An 18,403-nucleotide genomic window follows, 5' to 3' on the forward strand; every position below is an offset into this window, starting at 1 on the left:
ATTAAAAATAAAAATTTAAATTAAAAAAAAGACACAATCCCTGTTCACCATGGAACTCTATTTTTTTTTTTAAAGAAAGCACCCGCAAAATAAAAGATTTTGGGGACATTGGCAAAGAAAGATTAAAGAAAATTTCAAGATGCTATTTAAGAAAAGTTCTTAGATCCTGATACACAGAAGCAAGTACCATTTTTAATGCTCATATCTGCTTTTTCAATTAGTTTATGTAAGATAATATACACTGTATTCTTGTAACAATCTTTATTGAACAAAAATAGGCTATCTTTCAGCATCTTTTATTCTTCGTCATTCGACTGTTATTATATAACACAATCCAAATGAACACATAGTTTGGGGAAATTTAGAACTATACACACAACTAAGAAAATGTCTCCTAAGTGAACAGTATGTGTTTTTTTCACTCTCTAGGTCTGGCCAGTTCAACCTACTCTATGGTACTCTGTGGCGTCAATAATTATTTCAGTCTCTGCTGCAATTAGTGCTAATTACAATACCTGAGCTATAAAAATAAAAGATTTCATTATAGCAAAGTTCACAAATATCGTTTTAGTTCAGTTATCCACATTGCTCATCTAAAATAGTACATTTTCTTTACATATAACTGTCTTAGACTTGTAATTGAGGATATTTTATGAAACAGTTCTGTATCTGAAACAGCACTATGATGCTAAACATTTGCATAAGGAATGAAAAAAAGTTAGCAACCTAGTTTTTTCAATATTCAGATATTTGAGATTACACAGAAAACCACATCCAGATGAATGACTGAATTATTCACTTTTCTTCTGAGTATTTTGGCGTTGGATACACACAGCATTCATTTAAGTTTAATGCATTTTAGGAATGGGTTCAGTCTACATATTTAATGCACATAAAAGAAAATATAAAGCCAAAAGAAATTTCTAATTTAGAAACAAATACATCAAATACATAGCATCGATTACTATTTTAAAATAACTATAGAGAAATACAATTGTTGTTGGTTCTGGTTGTACCTCTATTAAAACAAGTTACTCCATTGGAAACTATCTTTTTTCTTAATAAGAATCAATTCCATATTTTTCAAAATGTAAGTAATCTTTCACTGCTTATCATTACAGACACATAATAGAATTATACTATTTATAGTCAACATTTAGGTTGATATTTTATTCCATATGAGGATGGCTGGGATTTAAGCGTTAATTCCTTTAAAACAACGTCTGTTTATTTAGTTGTTAATTAAAAGATGTAAGAAATGGCCCCTCTCTCATAGACAAATTCACAAATGTGAGAGAAACATTTTAAACTTATCTGATTCTATTTTAAAGCAAATAAAAATTGAGATAAACAAAATGCATTCATTAAGGTACAGTCATAGAACTTACTGAATAGAGTCTCAAACTTAGCTAGTAAAAGGAACTCTTAAATATATTTTTAAATGTCTCCTGCTAAAGTTTCTTTTTTTTTACTTTTAAAACAAATGATGCAATGAATATAACACAGTAAACCTTGCTGGATGTATAATGCCATATATATTTAAAGGAAAAAGAATACATTGGCCGGGCACGGTGGCTCACACCTGTAATCCCAGCATTTTGGGAGGAGGCTGAGGCAGGTGGATTGCCTGAGGTCAGGAGTTCGAGACCAGCCTGGCCAACATGGTGAAACCCCATCTCTACTAAAAATATAAAAATTAGCCGGGCATGGTGGCAGCTACCTGTAATCCCAGTTACGTGGGAGGCTGAGGCAGGAGAATCACTTGAACCTGGGAGGCAGAGTTGCAGTGAGCCGAGATCGCTCCATTGCTCTCCAACCTGGGCAACAAGAGTGAGATTTCATCTAAAAAAAAAAAAAAAAAAAAAAAGTCATATGGATCCAAAGCCAACTTGATCAAGCTAGGAATTAATAAAAGGAATTTAGAATACACAGAACATACACAACTTTAAAATGAAGATTGATAAAAACATGATTAATATCAACCTGAGTTCTTACCTTTCAACATGTTATCTCTCATAACAATTTCAGAAAATAACAGCCTGATCCTTCTTTTTTTCATTCCAAAGATGCTTCAAAACATGCTGTGCTAGATTACATGGTGAATAACTTTCCACAGGACCCACAAAGCCTACGAGGGAAGTTGGGCCCCAGGGTGGAGGAGGGAGACTGAACATAAATTAAAACTAAATGATCTGTTTCCCTGTCAGGAACATATGGAGATGGTTGGGGCCATTGTGGCTGGGATCTGTCTGTGCTAATGAATGACACTGAACTATTCTGAAAATAGAAGTGCTACATAAATATATTATAATATTACTTTTACAGCTAATGATGGGAAAATCACAAGGGACAGGACTTGGGAGACTAGCAGTATTCTAGTTTGTATAATTAAATTATTTTTAGAAATATGAAGGAGTCAGAAGAAACCTCAGACTTTGATCTGTTATTTTATCCTGGTCACCTCATCTGAAAGCTCTATAGATCATCCATAAAGCTAATTATCTTTTTTCCTTGGGTAGCCGGTTTTATGAAAAATATAAATGCCCCTTGACTTACAATAGGGTTACATACAGATAAAGCAATCAAAAGTTGAAAATATTGTAAGTCTAAAATGCATTTAAGATACCTAACCTATGGAAAACCATAGCCCACCCTAACTTAAACCTGCTTAAATGTGCTCAGAACATATACCTCATCCTACAGTTGGGCAAATTGTCTAACACAAACCCCGTTTTATAATAAAGTGTTGAATATTTCATGGAACATGTATCACTAGCCCTCCAAAAAATAACAAAATTCAAAATTAAAAGCATGTATAAATTATGAAGCTTTCACAGAATCATCAAAAAATCATTAAGTTGAACCATTGTGGCTGGGATCTGTCTGTGCTAATGAATGACACTGAACTATTCTGAAAACAGAAGTGCTACATAAATATATTATAATATTACTTTTACAGCTAAAGATATTTTCCAATTCTCCAAATCTTTAAATTTCTTTAAATAAGCCATTTTGATCAGAGGTATGCCATTAAATCTCAGAACCTAAGTTCATTTATTGATTACAGATTTCTTTTAATATATTTTTATAAACTATCTCCTAGGATACACTGATCCAAATGTATATATTGTGGTTTGACAGATCCATCCTGTAAAACCAATGGTTTAATATGCTTTCTACAGTTGCAAAAAGGTTCTAAACAAAAGAAATGACTTTTCAGTCCAGACAACTTAAGTGTAGTCATTAACTGAGTCTGCAACTTTGAATGCCCTATGAAACCTATTAATCAGATAATTATTCAAGGGTCAATTCCTCTTGCTTGTGAGCTATGTTCCAATTATTCGTGAGTGCATTTATTTGATTAGTGATATTCCTATAGAAAATCAGAACTCTTAAGGATTAACACTGCCATTGATTTGTTTCAATAACACATTGGTTTTCAAAAAATATGCATCTGGGTTTATTGAATCAACATGGCTATTGTACTTTCATCAAACCCCTGTTTTGTAATATATATAACCTGCTTTCATATTTGTATTTTAGAAATCACTCTTCATTCCCTATTCCACTACCCTACTTCATACCAAAAATCCTGCCAAGTATTTCAGAAAACTTGGTTATTAGCTTGGAGTAATTCCAGTAGACATACATAGGAGATGTGTCTATAGAATGCCAAAATATTTAATCGTGTCAGAAATTTAGTCATTCATCCAAATATGTTGTCTATATGATGCCAAACATAGTTAATGAATTATGTTAGCTGACAAAATTCTTGACAGAATTGTCTTAGCATTATTTAGACAAAATAATTGTTATTAGTTCAAAATAATACGAATAGCAATAAACACCATCAAAGAAACAATGTATTTAGGTTGGCACAAATTCCAAACTTGATGAAAATGACTTCAGTTGGCTCATGTGGACCAAACCCTTACTGCTATGGTTGTAATTTGGATTCTAAGAATGCTGAGAACCCACAATATTTTATTATCCTCCATTTGATTTTGACAACCACATCGTAGAAGTACTGGATATCCAAATGAACCAGAAGAATTACGTGTTAGATGGCATTTGAGTTAAACCAGACCAATTTATATGGGGCAATTTACTGTTGACAACAAAATATTTCTGACTGTGGATATTCAATTCAATTAGGTTATTGTTTAAGGATCACAAATGGTCTGGAATCTTTGAAAATTTGTAGGCTACTTTATAAAGTAACATAAAATTGTGAAAAAGTTGCATGCTTTAGAAACTTAGTATTTCCATCAAGCTTGTGGTCTAAAAAGAGTATGAAGACAATAGCAAATGGATGTTTTTAACACAGTTTCTTAGTATTTACAGTATTTTTTCTTCTCTAGCTGCCATCCCTTCAAAGCTGGTCAATGGTTTTTCTGGGGCTTTTTTCACCTCACATTCAGCACAAGGAGGCATTTGCAATTTCTGTTAAACAATACAGAAAAGACAATTAGAAGAATCAAAATAAATACACTTTAAGGTAAAAATTGAAAAGTCTAACAATAAGAATGGAAATTCATAGACCTCAACAAATATCTCAGAGAAAATGAACACTGGACAGAAATGAAACAAATGTAAAGATGCTAATTATATTTCATAAAAGTACATGACCATATTTTGTCTAAAAACAGCAAAACATTTCAAAAACTATTTTGAAAAACTTTGCCCAAACCATTCAACTGTGTTTAATCTAATTCAAAGTTTGAGAATAAGTTAAATCTAACTCCACATTTTAGTATTAAGTGAAATAAATATTAAGAATGTCAATGATACAATATTTTTGGTCAACTATAATACAGTACAAATAAAAATTCAGAATTAAGCTCTTGACTTGTGTTTATTTTGTTTGTTTTTGTAAGTAATATGTACTTCTTTTCACCTCCTCTGCTTCCTCAAATACTCTTTAGTCTCCTTTGTCCAAAAAGAAATATATGCCTGTTTGATCATCCCTGTTTATTTTTGTTTTGTGTCCTGTTCTGTGAGACGGAGGGTGCAAGTGAGGGAGAACTCCCCTCACCCTTGACCTTCTGAGGGCCTCATATAGTCAAGCCAAAAGCTTAGTAGAAAGCAGAGCAGCCTTGGAAAAGCCCAGGGGCACCAGGGGTTTATATATAGTACTAGCAAGTACAACACCCTGCCCCAGCTAGAGCAAGAGAGAAGAGTGTTAAATACCATGGATCCGGCCAGGTGCGGTGGCTCACGCCTGTAATCCCAGCCCTTTGGGAGGCTGAGGCAGGTGGATCACGAGGTCAGGAGATCGAGACCATCCTGGCTAACATGGTGAAACCCCATCTCTGCTAAAAATACAAAAAATTTGGGCATGGTGGCGGGCGCCTGTAGTCCCAGCTACTCGGGAGGCTGAGGCAGGAGAATGGCGTGAGCCTGGGAGGTGGAGTTTGCAGTGAGCTGAGATTGCGCCACTGCACTCCAGCCTGGGAGATCGAGCACGACTGTCTCAAAATAAATAAATAAATAAAAAATAATAAAAATAAATAAATACAATGGATCCAATAAGTGTTTTTTGATATAATCAAAATAAAACAAACACATACCTGTGGGATAGGCTCGGTTTCTGCAGTGGCATTACTTGGGGGACTCTCTTTGTGCCTCATTGAACAGGTTCTGCCCTCCTACAAAAGCAGCAATTGAAAATACATCAATGAAGTTAAATAAAGAAAGGGGGAGTTAAAAACACTCTCTTGAATTCGTCCTGTTGAGAAGATTCTATCACTTTGATCCATACCGAAAAGGCAAAAGCTAGGGACAAAAATCATCACCACAGCAGTGGGATTTCAAGGAGAGAGCAAACATTCCTGGCTGGTTTGGGGATCACAATGGTGCTTATGGCAGTCAGCTACTACAAAGAAGTACAATTCCAATGGAAAATTATTTCCCTGTAAAACATTTAAAAAAGAAGTCAAAGATTATAAAACTACTATATCTACAATACATCCAGACTCTGTGATTTATATATGTCAATTATCTGAGTGCCTGCAGGAACATCAATATTGCAAGCTAGGAAGCAATGTAACTAATATGACCACCAATCTGTCTTGCATAAAATCCTCAGTATCTTTTTTAAAAGACAATATTTCTGGAACTGAGATCCCAGTCATTTTACTGGCCAGAATATCTGATCCTACTTATTAGCTTCAGCAGTTTAAAGGAAGATGAAGTGTTAGCAACGGAAAAAAAAAAAAAAAAAAAGGATTCCACTTGGGCTTCACTTCCATTTTAACCAGGGTTAAAATATTCAATCCTCCCTCCCTCCCTCCCTCCCTCCCTCTCTTCTTCCCTCCTTCCCTCCCTTCTTCCCTCCCTCCCTCCATTCCTCCCTTCCTCCCTTCCTTCCTTGCTTCCTTGCTTCCTTCCTTCCTTCCCTCTTCTTTCCCTCCCTCCCTAACCTTCCTCCTTCCCTCTATCCCTCCTCTCTTCCTTCCTCCCTTTCTTTTTTTACTTACTGATACTTTTCCTCCTTCCTCTCTTCCTGTCTTTCTTCATTATATACATACTTTTAAATTAACAGCAACATATGTAGTGTAAGAATCTGCATTTGTGTGTGCATTTGTTATATTTCTCATAATCTTTTCCATGTGCAAGACAGAGCCTAAGAGTTTAATAATTTGTGAACATTAGGCCAGGTTAAATGGCTCACACTTGTAATCGCAGCACTTTGCAAGGCTGAGGTGGGTGGATTGCTTAAGCCCAGGAGTTTGAGACCAGCATGGGCAACATGGTGAAACATCCACTTTACAAAAACAAAAACAAAAGCAGCTGGGTGTGGTGGCACATGCCTGTGGTCCCAGCTACCTGGGAGGCTGAAGTGGGAAGATGACCTTCTGAAGTGCCCGGGAGGTTGCGGCTGCAATGAGCTGTGATCATGCCACTGCACTCCAACCTAGGCTACAGAGTGAGATCCTGTCTCAAAAAAGAATATATATAATTATTATATTTAAATATAATTATATATAAAATTCATGACCACTGACCCACTGACATAAAAAAAAAATAAGTTTATTTCCAAGCGATGAACCAGGGGATAGAGAGCTAAGTTGACTTTAAACTCTAAAAATTCTGAGTAGAAGATAAATAAAAGGGTTTATAGGAGATTAAACCTACTCTAATTCAGATTTTAAAGGTTATTTTTTATGCTCCCTCTATTCTCACACTATATTGCTTTTAAATGAACACAACCATGTATCTGTACATTTCTCTGTCCATGTATGTGCTACCCCACTTCCTTCACTGCAGGCCCCTGAAAACCAGCTACTCATTTCTGCCATATTTTATCTTTTCTACTACTAGACAGACTCAGTCACCCTTCCCTGCTCTAAAGGTAATGCTTATAACAACTTTAACACTTACTGTTGTTTTTATATGTGTAATCATGCCTGCCTCCCCAATATATTGCGAATAACTTTAAGACAGGGGCAATATTTATCTCCACTAGATCACAGCTAGATGCCTACCAGAAAGTGGTCGATATATAATCTCTAAATAAATAATAAATAATTTTAAAATATTGGCCATGAAATAGTTCAATACTTTAGAATTTTCATAAATGCCTGCTTTCTTTGTATGGCCACATTTAGGCACATTTTATACACAATTGGTTCTTCTAAATAAGCCTACAGTATACAGAAAAAGAGAGATTGTCACTATAAGACTGAAAATCAATAGCTGAATTATTAACTACCTAATTCTAAATACTTTTTAAGTATTCTATATACTAATACTATGTATTCCTTTATATACATAGAGGAATCTTCTACACGGCCTAAGGAAAAATTTCTTGTTGTATGATTTATAATTGGAACTTCACATTTCTCTGGAAATACTATAATTACTCTGTTTTGCTGTAACAAACCAACTGGCTGTTGTTTTTATTATTCTTGCATTTACCCTTTGAAAAATTAACTAATAGTAAAAAATCAAGCTCAAAAAATGTGGTTCATACAGAAAGTAATTTGCATAGTGTAGGATTTCCCAAAATGCACTTGGTAAGAGTAGAGTTCATGTCATTTAAGTTTAGGGAAAAATTGATTTCAACATTAAACAGTTGTATTTATTGTAGTTCTTCTCAGAAACCTTATATAATATCTTAAAGTTTTGATCTTGAATGATCACGTAATCACAGGAGGTGACTGCTAAAAAAACACTTCAGGGTGATAATTCTGTCCTATAAATATGGGGTTTGCATTTTTAATCGGCACGCTAGCAATTCAAATGTACCTATGAAATTTGATATTCACTTCATAATGTACAATATGTTATAAATCTCTAAGAAGGAGATATAATGTACATATTTCTTGAATAATTTTTGACCTAATACTCTTTATGTGTAAAGCTTCACTTGAGGTCATTGTCATGAGGAAGACACTATGGGATTTGCTATGGAATATATTTCGTTAATGCTAGCACAACCAACTATTTGAGATAAGCCTGTGATCATCTGAACAATGAAAACTTACTACATTTCAACATTAAAGAAAACGTTTTGTGGCTAGAAGGCAGCTGTAGCTTTTTCTGATACTTTTATCGTACGATGAATAGCATCTTTAAATTTACTCTTTCTGTGCTTCACAGGCATTGTGGAAATTTCATAAGATGGTTCATAAAATTGTTAGTGAGTCTCAGAGAGGCAACAGAGATAAGGCCACATTACTATACTGAATAGGTTTTGTGCTTTAATAAAGCCTTTTACTAAACTTATAGCCTTTGCTGAAATAGAGCTCAATTTGGTGAGACACAAAGGGTGGGTTTCTCATAGAGTTCCCTCACTCTGTTGCAAACAGGACCTAGACTATCAAAAATACCAGAGAACTGTTGTGAAGGAAGACAAGACAAATTTGACCCATTTCCAGTATTGTAGTATAAAAGTAGTTTTGACTATTGGTTAAAAGTGCTTTGGAGTGAAATAGACTTTGGCTTATGTTTTAGCTCTGATACTTATCCATTGATGACCTTGATCAAGTTATTTTTCTCTGGGATTCGGGTTCTTTGGCTGTAAAATGGGTCAGCTTCTTTATGGAGTTAGTTTAAGGGTAAAATTAGGAAACATAAAGAGGTATTCAGCATAGATTAACAAATAGTGATCATTCCTTTTTTCTTTCTCCTCTTTTGATTATTGTTATTACTATCATTAATGGTTACACAACATTATTTATGATCAGTTGACACTGACATTATTTTATGTCACAGAATCAACAGTGATGCAATTACCAAACAGAAAAATAAGAGGAAAGGTAGAGAGAAGAGAAGGAAAGGAAATGAAGAAAGTGCTGAGTAGAGGGGCTGCAAAAACATTTCTTACTAATGCTCCTTTTTTAACAACAAAGGTAAAATATAACAAAAATTTTAGGCAGGAAATTAAAGAAAGAAAAAAATTAAATTAAAAAGAGAAATAAGCTTTCCTGTATTAGGCTAACTTGTCCCAGAGGCAGCAACGAGCACAGCCCAGACCCAGGGAATGTCTTGATAATACTATCTAAGAAGCCAGGACACAAAGGAATGTGCTATGGAGACTCTCCAAGCACTGTCAAAATAGGGAGAAGAAAACCAAATTTTTCTTTGTTTTATAATATGAGTTTATAGATTATTGTTTTCTGTAACTAGTAACTTCAAGTATTCTGTTTTATCTAAAAAGTACAGTGAAGGTCATAAGAAGCCTGAACAGGCCTGAACTACAGCTGTCTAGGCAGCATAGTGAAGGTTATAAGATAAACCCATGCAAGGATCTTTAAAGCAAAACTTAGATAACAGACATCTGGATTGCTTGGCAATGATCATGTGTAATCCTAAGTTATGAACCTGTCACAATTTAATTAATTGTTCTGCCTCTGTATCCTTGCTTTTGCACGACTGTAACTGTAAGCTTGCTTCAAGCTAGCCCAACCCCTTTTTAAAGTGTGTATAAAAGTCAAGTGCTGTCTTTGTTTTGAGCCCAGTGTTTGTACGTTAAGTCCGCTGGGTGTGAGTGCACTCAATAAAGATCCTGCCATACCCCAAGGTCTCTCTGGTCCTCCTGATTCTGCAACAAATTGTCTATATTCACGTTTTGCTTTGGAAACAAAGAATACTTGAGAAAATATAGGTTTCAAGATGACACCAAATTGTGTTTATGGATTTGAAGATTTATCCAATAAAACATGGGTTTGGGGTTATAATGGTAATCACTGAATTTAGAATTAAACCAATGGGCTTACTTCTAGGGACGCTCCCTTGGAAACAACATAATTTAATTCTTAAAGAAAATCTCTTCATTTAAAAAAGCTGCACTACATTAAAGGGTAAGAGGTGGGGTCACTGAGAGAAAACAGGCACTTACTGCAACTATAGCTAAGATCTAAAGAGAGTAACCAATGTTATCTATAGAGTAAATATAATTTTATAGAAAACTATTGCAATAACTTTTGCCTCTGCAAATGTGTTTTTGTTTTTCCCTTTTTGGCCACACAAATGAAATCTAGACAATCTAATACATTACCTTTGTTATCCTTAAATTGCCTCAACACTAAGAGCCAAGTTGAGCTTCAAAAATAGTTCTATACTTTAATCATTCATTCCACAAATATTTACTGAGTTTCTATTATAAGCTAGGCACTGACTGAAAATAGAAAAATAAAAAAAGTCAAGGACTTTGATGTCAGTGGAGGTTATATTCTAGTGGAGAAAGCATAAATACATATATAATCAAGAACATATTAAAAAGAGTATCAGAGAGATTTAAGTATAATGATGGAAAGTGCCTGCAGGTCACATCCAGTGGCAACCTCTGTAAGATGAAAGCACAGGGTTTGAGATCAGGCATATCTATGCTCAAGTCCCAGTTCTTTCACCTACTAATTATCTATAAGGGGAAGTTCCACAATCCCCTTGGGCTTTAATTTCATCAGCTGAAAATAAGGATATTAATATCCATCACAGACAATTTCTATACATTTTAAAACATAAATTCAATATGCTTAGTGTATTTGCATGACATAGTTTAGATGCACAAGAATCATTTGTTTAATTATTTCAGGTGCCTAAAACCAGTTACATTTTTTTCTTTCCACTGCTTTAACTTTATATGCTTTTTCACCATGTGTGATTTAACATGTAAAATAGACATATAAACATATGTGAAATAAATTACAGATGGTAATTCTGTTTCAATTTAATTGCTGTTTACATATTTATTATAGATTAGAACTGTGTTAAATGATATCAAGATACAAAGAGGTATGTTTCATAAAACACATTAATCATACCTCAGTAGATTTATAATTTACAAAATTGCATGACATGGTCATTACTAATTGTGCTGAAAGTGTAAGATATACACGTCTGCTTTACATGAATTGTTTCATGTCAGTTTACATGAATAGGGCTCTGTTTTTCATCTGTGGAATTTTTGGACCCTGCCACAGGAAACAACTTCAAGGTCACGGCTAAAGGTGATTCAAAGAAGAGAAGTTTTCCAAGATGTGAACCGAAGGGAAATAGGAAAGTTTGAAGGGCAATAGAAAAGTTTGAAGGGCAATAGGAAAGTTTATTCTTTTTTATTTTGTCAGGCAATTTATAATTTTAGCTTTCAGTAACACACACACACACAAACACACATGCACACACACACACACACACGCACACACACACAATACATAGTCATTCACAATGTCATTTTATCAAACTTGTATAAGGACTTAATATGTATCTGAAACATATGATCTTTAAATGTTTAATCTATGGAAAAACAATATTTTACAATACATATTATAAAAATTTCAAATGCTAGTTAGGGACTTAACTGGGATATTTTGACAGGCAGGATTCTAAGATGGTCCCCATGTTTCTCACCCACTGGTGTGCAAACCTTATATAACACCCTCCTCTTGATAGGTTCTCACAGGCAGACCCTATGAATGTGATGGAATATAACTCCTAAGATCAGCTAGTTGGTTGGCTTTGAGTTAATAGAAATGGAGATTATCTAGATAGGCCTGGTTTGTCAGTTGAACCTGACAAGATAATAAATATCTTATTTTTGCTTTGCCTTTGCTTTGATTATTAATCTGTAGTCTATTTACTGGCTCCACATTTTTTGAAGGTGGATGCTAGATAATTTGTAAATAAATACACTTCTGGGGGATGGGTCATATTTAAATAATTTTGTGAACATAATACATAGATAAATTTAGGTGAAAGGATAAGTGAATCTTTTCCCCATTTGTCTTTCTCCTTAACTTCTTTTTGCTATGCATACTGCTGGCTCTTTCATTTCTTAAAATTCTGTGTTTCTTAGTGCTCTTACCTTAAGGTTTTATTATCTAATCTCTTTAGTCCTCACTCAGCTCAATCCCTAAATGAGTAGACTCCCATTTGGATGTTTGCATAGGTATGCAAACACATATTACTGGGATGACAGAAAGAAAATAATAGAACTGTTAATGCTCATATATTTATTTAAATAAATAAGAAGTAAGTTGTTTTATTTCTACAATTAACACAAGATTTGACACCACTGCACTCATTCAGATGGTCACATGTCAAGAAACACCCTTGATGTTTCACATAAGAGCTCTTAACAATAAATTTAAAAAAAAAATTAAAAATTCCTGTGAAAAATTATAAATTGAAGAAAAAATTTATAGTATAATCAAATAAAGAACTAATGTTTTATTTCATTCCAAGTATAATTGTTTGCCAGCTATATGATATAAGTGAATAAGTTGATAAAATGAATTGAAACTACTGAATATTGAAATATAGACATGTACACCCTGTCACTTTTTATTTTCCTTTTGTTAATTTTTTTCAGAATATATATTTTCTACTATTTTATGTATATATTAGTTTATACACCCACACACACATACTGTGTATTACCCACTGGGATAACATGCTCAAGTGATCAAAACTGTTACTATTTCCAGGTGTTCCATGTGTAGCTGGGGTTTGAAAATTGAAAATAAAGAAATGTTAATTTATGAATTAGTATACTATAACTTACCAGTTATCTGTTATGTACCAGATGCTGAAATTGATCTGATATATATTTCATATGATTTAATTCTCATAACAATACTCAGATATTTTTATCTTTTTTACAAATGAGGATGAGACCAACAGATCTACATAACATCCTCAAGGTCATAAAGTTATTGCTGTTGCAATTGAGACAAAGTCTCTTGCTGCAAATTTGGGATCTTTCAAAGATTTATATTTTCTTTCTCCCATTTTATTATTTAACTATATAATATTTTAGATTTTGATAGCACCTCACATGTTGCAGTTTCAGGTAACAACACAATTTGTGACAAAACCAAAAACATTTCTCATAATATTAATACTTTTGCAATATTCTACCAAGATCCCTAAGTAAATGGTTGGTACACATTTGGGCCTGATGAATCAGTGAGATGTATTATCCAGAAAAGAAGAAAATACCACTCATGGCTAATTAGGGCAATCGATTTCTTCATGAAGGAGGAACTGAGGCTTGAAAGATGAATAAAGTTTTTTGAAGTACAGTCATGAGGACAAAAAAGCAGAAGTAAACGTTCTGTAAGTGAGGTGGATGCATCAAAGGTAGCAGTTGTGAGGTAAGCTGAGATGGGAAATACTGAGATGATTAGAGTAGGTACAGTTCAAGAACTCTGAGGTAGCTCAAGAAGTGATGTTTATACTGAATCTGGCAGTTACTAAATGACAATTACATTGTAAATATCCTGCATTAACATGCCTACGTTTCTAAGAAGTCAATGTGTTCTCTATGTTGGAATCTAAAGAGATTTATGAATAGCACTCTACAGCGATCATTACATACGATAATTGTTCAAACATGTCATCAATATGACTCTCTTCCTCCAGCGAAAGATTTGTAATCTATATGATTTTTATAAGCATCCCTCTCTCACTTCCAGAACTTGTCAAGGCAGCACCATTTTTCTTCTCTCATATGGCTGACAAGAAGTTGAAACTTGGCAACATTTGTTAGAAGTTAGGTTTTAATACTCAAATATTTTGAGTTAGAGTTCCAAAGATTATTTCATGACTCTATTACTAAATTAAATTATAAAACTGAAAGAAAAATACATTAAAGTTCCTTTTTATTTCATTTTTTAATCATACTTTAACTTCTGGGATACATGTACAGAACGTCCAGGTTTGTTATATAGGTATACACATGCCATTGTGGTTTGCTGCACCCATAAACTCGTCATCTACATCAGGTATTTCTCCTGATGTTATCCCTCCCCTAGACCCCAGCCCCCAACAGGCCCTGGTGTGTGATGTTCCCCTCCCTGTGTCCATGTGTTCTCATTTTGCAACTTCCACTTATGAGCGAGAACATGTGGTGTTTGACTTTCTGTCCTTGTGATAGAATGATGGTTTCCAGCTTCATCCATGTTCCTGCAAAGGACATGAACTCATCCTTTTTTATGGCTGCATAGTATTCCATGGTATATATGTGCCACATTTTCTTTATCCAGTCTATCATTGATGGGCATTTGGGTTGGTTCCAAGACTTTGCTATTGTGAACAGTGCTGCAATAAACATATGTGTGCATGTGTCTTTATGGTAGAATTATTTATAATCCTTTGGGTATATATTCAGTAATGGGATTGCTGGGTCAAATGATATTTCTAGTTCTAGATCCTTGAAGAATCTCCACACTGTCTTTCACAATGGTTGAACCAATTTACACTCCCACCAACAGTGTAAAACTGTTCCTATTTCTCCATATCATCTCCAGCTTCTGTTGTTTCCTGACTTTTTAATGATTGTCATTCTAACTGGCATGAGATGGTATCTCATTGTGGTTTTGATTTGCATTTCTCTAATGACCAATGATGATGAGCATTTTTCACATGTTTCCTGGCCACATAAATGACCTATATGTAGGTCTTACATTTATGCCATAAAAACCCTAGAAGAAAACCAAGGCCATACCATTCAGGACTTAGGCATGGCCAAAGACTTCATGACTAAAACACCAAAACCAATGACAACAAAAGCCAAAATTGACAAATGGGACCTAATTAAACTAAAGAGCTTCTGCACAGCAAACTAAACTATCATCAGAGTGAATAGGCAACCTACAGAATGGGAGAAAATTTTTGCAATCTATTCATCTGACAAAGGGCTAATATCCAGAACTTAAAAAATCTTAAATAAATTTACAAGATAAAAACAAACTCATCAAAAAGTGGGCAAACGATATGAACAGACACTTCTCTAAATTTTCTTTTTAAAATGACTCAGTCTCCCTGTGCCTGAAACCCACACTACGTATAATCAGAGTGTAATTAACTTCCCATCCCAAAAATATAATTTTATCACTTAAATGATAATGAATCTCAACCCAAGGGATAATAAACTTTCAGAGTTTTCCCTTTATATGTACTCACCACAAACAACAACAAGGACAATGCCTTTTGTAGTTTTAATTGCCATTTGTAGGTTCAATGTCTCAACTCAGAGGATTTTGAGGATTATGCTATCTCAGCTTTGAAAACGAAACTTGAGGATGATAGAAACAGATGATCTTTCTGTGGGTAAGCTGTAAACAATTTTGCATGAAAACAATTCAGCACGTCATAGTCTTCCTTTCTCTTTCAGAGATAATGGCATTTACCTCTTTATTTCATTTCTGGATTGTTGATTTAAACTTTTAACTCTCTCTAACCTCACCTTTCTCCAACCCAAACAGATCAGCCTCTGCAAATGTCTTCCTAAAATGGATTTTATCATGCTAACTCACTGCATAAAAATTAATCAAAACAAAACAAGAAAAAATATCTCCCCCACACAAATATGTGATTTCCCATTGCCTATAGAATAAAGCATGAATTTAGCTAAATAGCACTTAAGATCATTCATCATATGGCTACACTTAGAGCCCCTTAGCGAATGTCATTGCCACAGGTTTTTACTTATTCTTCAAACTTGATGAGCAAGTGGACAACTTTAAATCTTTGCTCAGGCTTTTTTATGCCCCAAATGATCATAAAACATTATTTTGTAAACTCGCAAGTATCATTTAATAAGCAGTTCAAGTTATAAATCCCCAAAGATCATAAATCTTGTGTTGAAAAGCTCTATGCAACCATTTTATACTCCCAACTCTCATGCCTCCCCTTTCCACTGAGACCATCACTGGACAATGCCAGAATGAATGAAAATTTGCCTCATCTTCAAATAGCCTTTCGGTTATGCACAACTAATAGGAAGAGTTGGGAGATTTTCCAGTCACAAAAGAAAAGAAATAAAATCCCCCAAGAAGACAAAATGTTGTATAACATTCTGAACTAGCTTCCCTAGAAATCCTCCTTCCAACAAATGCTCTTTTGGGAATCTGAAAGGTTTTTATGGTTAGTATAAAAAAGCAGATTCTGCCAAATTTTCATTATTGTTCCTCTTACTATTTGTGTGCTAAGCATGATAAGTGCAGAGGCAGACAGAGAAGATGGATGAAATTAGAAGGTTGGAGACTGTTTTGTTAAACAAATAAGATGTGTCATAGAATGTGGTCATCAGATTAACTTTGATGAATCATAGTGAAGGTGTATGAGTGAGCATGAAAATAATGAATCTTTGCTGTCACCTTCTCTGACTCATAGATTATCTTTTGACTATGACTGTTAAATACATATACAAACACAAAAAGTTTTGTCACACTGATATATTCTTTGCCTCATTCCTCTACCAGGAGTAATTATTGAAATTTCATTCTTTTAATTCTTCCTTGTAAAACCTGAAATGGAACTGTGACTCTTGGAAAGAGACAAAAAGTGCTGTCTCACATAAGTGATTTCATGACAAAGAAGAATAAGGTTAAACCCCATGGGTGATGGAATCTATGTTTAGTCAATGTTTAAATTCTTAAATCTACTAGCTTTGTGGCCTTGGATTACTCAATTTTCCTCAGTCTCAATTTTCATATTTTTAAAACGAGGAACAAGTTTGCTCATCAATATTTATAAGGAATAAATAAGGACATATATTTAATGCACTTATCTCAGTGCCACTCAACCCACTGTGTTCTGTATTATATATTGTAGCAGCAATGATAATGATGAACATAAGGATTAATGTTATAGGCAATTATGACAGCAGCAGGTAATGTTAATAAGGTTCATTCACTTGGCCCTTAATAAAGATGTACCAGGTTATGACTGTGTGCCAGGTGCTTTGTGGGACCCAGGTACATGGTAGAGAACAACCCAGAGACAATGCATGACCAAAATCATCATTGACTACAAGAACATTTGGTCATTTCAAGCAGCTTTCCCATAGTTTATGATGCATATTTTGGTCTCAAATATTTAAGAAAGAATTCACTAAGTGAATTATGTTTTGTAGGAAGTCAGAACATGCTTCTCTTTTCTATATCTAGAGATTTTGAGATTTTTATCTTTCAGATGAACATTAGAAATGTCAACAAATGGAGAATTAAGACATACTATCAAATGTTTCAAGAGCTAGGAGAAGGGCTAGGCATATTCTGTTCCTTGAGTGATGTGCCTAGGATGAGAGAGATCAGATTGGGTCAATGGAAAGAACAATATGTCTTAAACTGAGAGACAGTCCAAAATAAAATGAACTGGAAATGCTGATATTAAGCCAAAACAGCCACAATCTTAGGCTATTTTCATGAAATAGATGGGTTCAGTCACCTCTGAAACCTACACCAAATTTGAAATTCCATGAGATTTTATGAAATAGAGTAGGTATGCCAATTTAGTTTTCAAGTTTCACAAGTTAAGTATATCTTCTAATGCTTGACAATAATGCTTTATTTTTTTAAGTCTACCTGAGAAGTTGTTGAAAATTTGAATAGTTAAAAAAAGAAATTTACATGCTGCTCATGTTTTTTAAGAGTCATCATTAACACATAAAGAAAGAGATAATGAAATTAATCACGCAGGAAATTTATATTTAACAAGCAATTATAAAGCAGTAGATACATAATTTAATATACACCATCTATTTAAATGTCAACATAATTCTGTAGGGTGCATAATATTAATGGTGTTTTAAATATGAATGCCAATATAGATATTATCAGAAAATAATAATTGTATAATATGTTTCTTTTTCATCAAGGAAATCAATACAGGTGGAATGATAAGAAACAATAAAATAAACTATATGGTATGTGAATTGAAAATGTATAACCTAGTGGAAAGAATATGTGCTTTGTAAACAGGGAGACATGGGAATATATTCAGGCTACATTTCCTTCATGTTTAAAATGTGTACAGTTGAAGTAATAATGTTTATCTTACAAGATATTTGAAGATAAATTGAGTCCCTAGGCAGTGAGAACTACAGGATCTGCATTCAGAAAGTCTAATATTGAGTCTGGTTTTTTCACCTGTTCTTTGTCTGACTGTCCTA

The 18,403-nt window shown here is 34.0% G+C and overlaps 1 protein-coding gene across 2 annotated transcripts in view; it reads right to left on the minus strand.

Annotated features, from left to right (window-relative positions):
- Window positions 1–289: 289 nt before the first annotated feature.
- LUZP2 (leucine zipper protein 2) overlaps window positions 290–18,403 on the minus strand; it is a 602,481-nt gene continuing 584,367 nt past the window's right edge. Inside the window, exons 11-13 of one of the 2 annotated variants that reach the window (XM_032166390.2) lie at window positions 5,571–5,648; window positions 4,343–4,443; window positions 290–1,817 (exon numbers count right to left, since the gene is read on the minus strand). In XM_032166390.2, coding sequence (XP_032022281.2) covers window positions 1,733–1,817; window positions 4,343–4,443; window positions 5,571–5,648 — 264 coding nt within the window. In that variant the 3' untranslated portion in view covers window positions 290–1,732. Of the gene's footprint in view, window positions 1,818–1,873; window positions 4,444–5,570; window positions 5,649–18,403 lie in introns of those variants that run through there. The other variant, XM_032166391.2, reaches the window with a different exon arrangement.

Source organism: Hylobates moloch, unplaced genomic scaffold (assembly GCF_009828535.3).
Source record: "Hylobates moloch isolate HMO894 unplaced genomic scaffold, HMol_V3 SCAFFOLD_11, whole genome shotgun sequence".
Taxonomy (NCBI): Eukaryota; Metazoa; Chordata; class Mammalia; order Primates; family Hylobatidae; genus Hylobates; species Hylobates moloch.